General features: G+C 70.8%; 1 protein-coding gene across 1 annotated transcript in view; it reads left to right on the forward strand.

Annotated features, from left to right (window-relative positions):
* Positions 1–227, forward strand: part of VOLCADRAFT_101319 (uncharacterized protein) — a gene marked incomplete at both ends in the record, with an annotated part of 6,083 nt that extends 5,856 nt beyond the window's left edge. The window contains one exon of the mRNA XM_002959752.1: positions 49–227. Coding sequence (XP_002959798.1) covers positions 49–227 — 179 coding nt within the window. The remainder of the gene's footprint in view (positions 1–48) is intronic.
* Between the last annotated feature and the right edge of the window lie 308 nt (positions 228–535).

Below are 535 nucleotides of genomic sequence, written 5' to 3' on the forward strand. Positions count from 1 at the left end.
TCTCCCCCTCTCCCCCCTCCCACTCCCCTCCTCTCCTCCCCCCTTCAGGACTGGCCCAGCATGCGATACCACCAGAAGGGTCGCCACGACATCCTGGAGCTGCTGGCGGCGGCGGGTATTGTCGTACCGCCGCCGCCGCCGTTGGATGCACGCAGCAGCCGCGGCTGCCGCAGCTGTTCCACCTCCGGCCTCAACCTGATGCTCAGCTCGTCATCCCTGTTCGCCCCGTCGGGCTCTTCGGGGAGGCGCCTGCAGAACCGGGGCCCCTCAGCCGGGGAGGCCGGGAGGCGGCGAAGCAGCCAGGGGGCCGGCGGCGGCGGGGGGGGCATCGGCAGCATCCTGGGCATCGGCGGCAATAACGGCGGCAGCATTGGTGGCATCAGCGGTGGCAGTGGCAGTGGAATGGGCGGTTTCGGTGGTGGCGGGAGCGGCGGCAATGTACGGCGGCGCAGCAGCCAGGGGGGTCGCACCAGCAGCGGCTCAAGCATATCATCGGTTCGCATCAGCGGCAGCTTCGGCGCGGTTGGCGTCGGAG

This window comes from Volvox carteri (genome assembly GCF_000143455.1).
Source record: "Volvox carteri f. nagariensis unplaced genomic scaffold VOLCAscaffold_697, whole genome shotgun sequence".
In the NCBI taxonomy this organism is placed as follows: Eukaryota; Viridiplantae; Chlorophyta; class Chlorophyceae; order Chlamydomonadales; family Volvocaceae; genus Volvox; species Volvox carteri.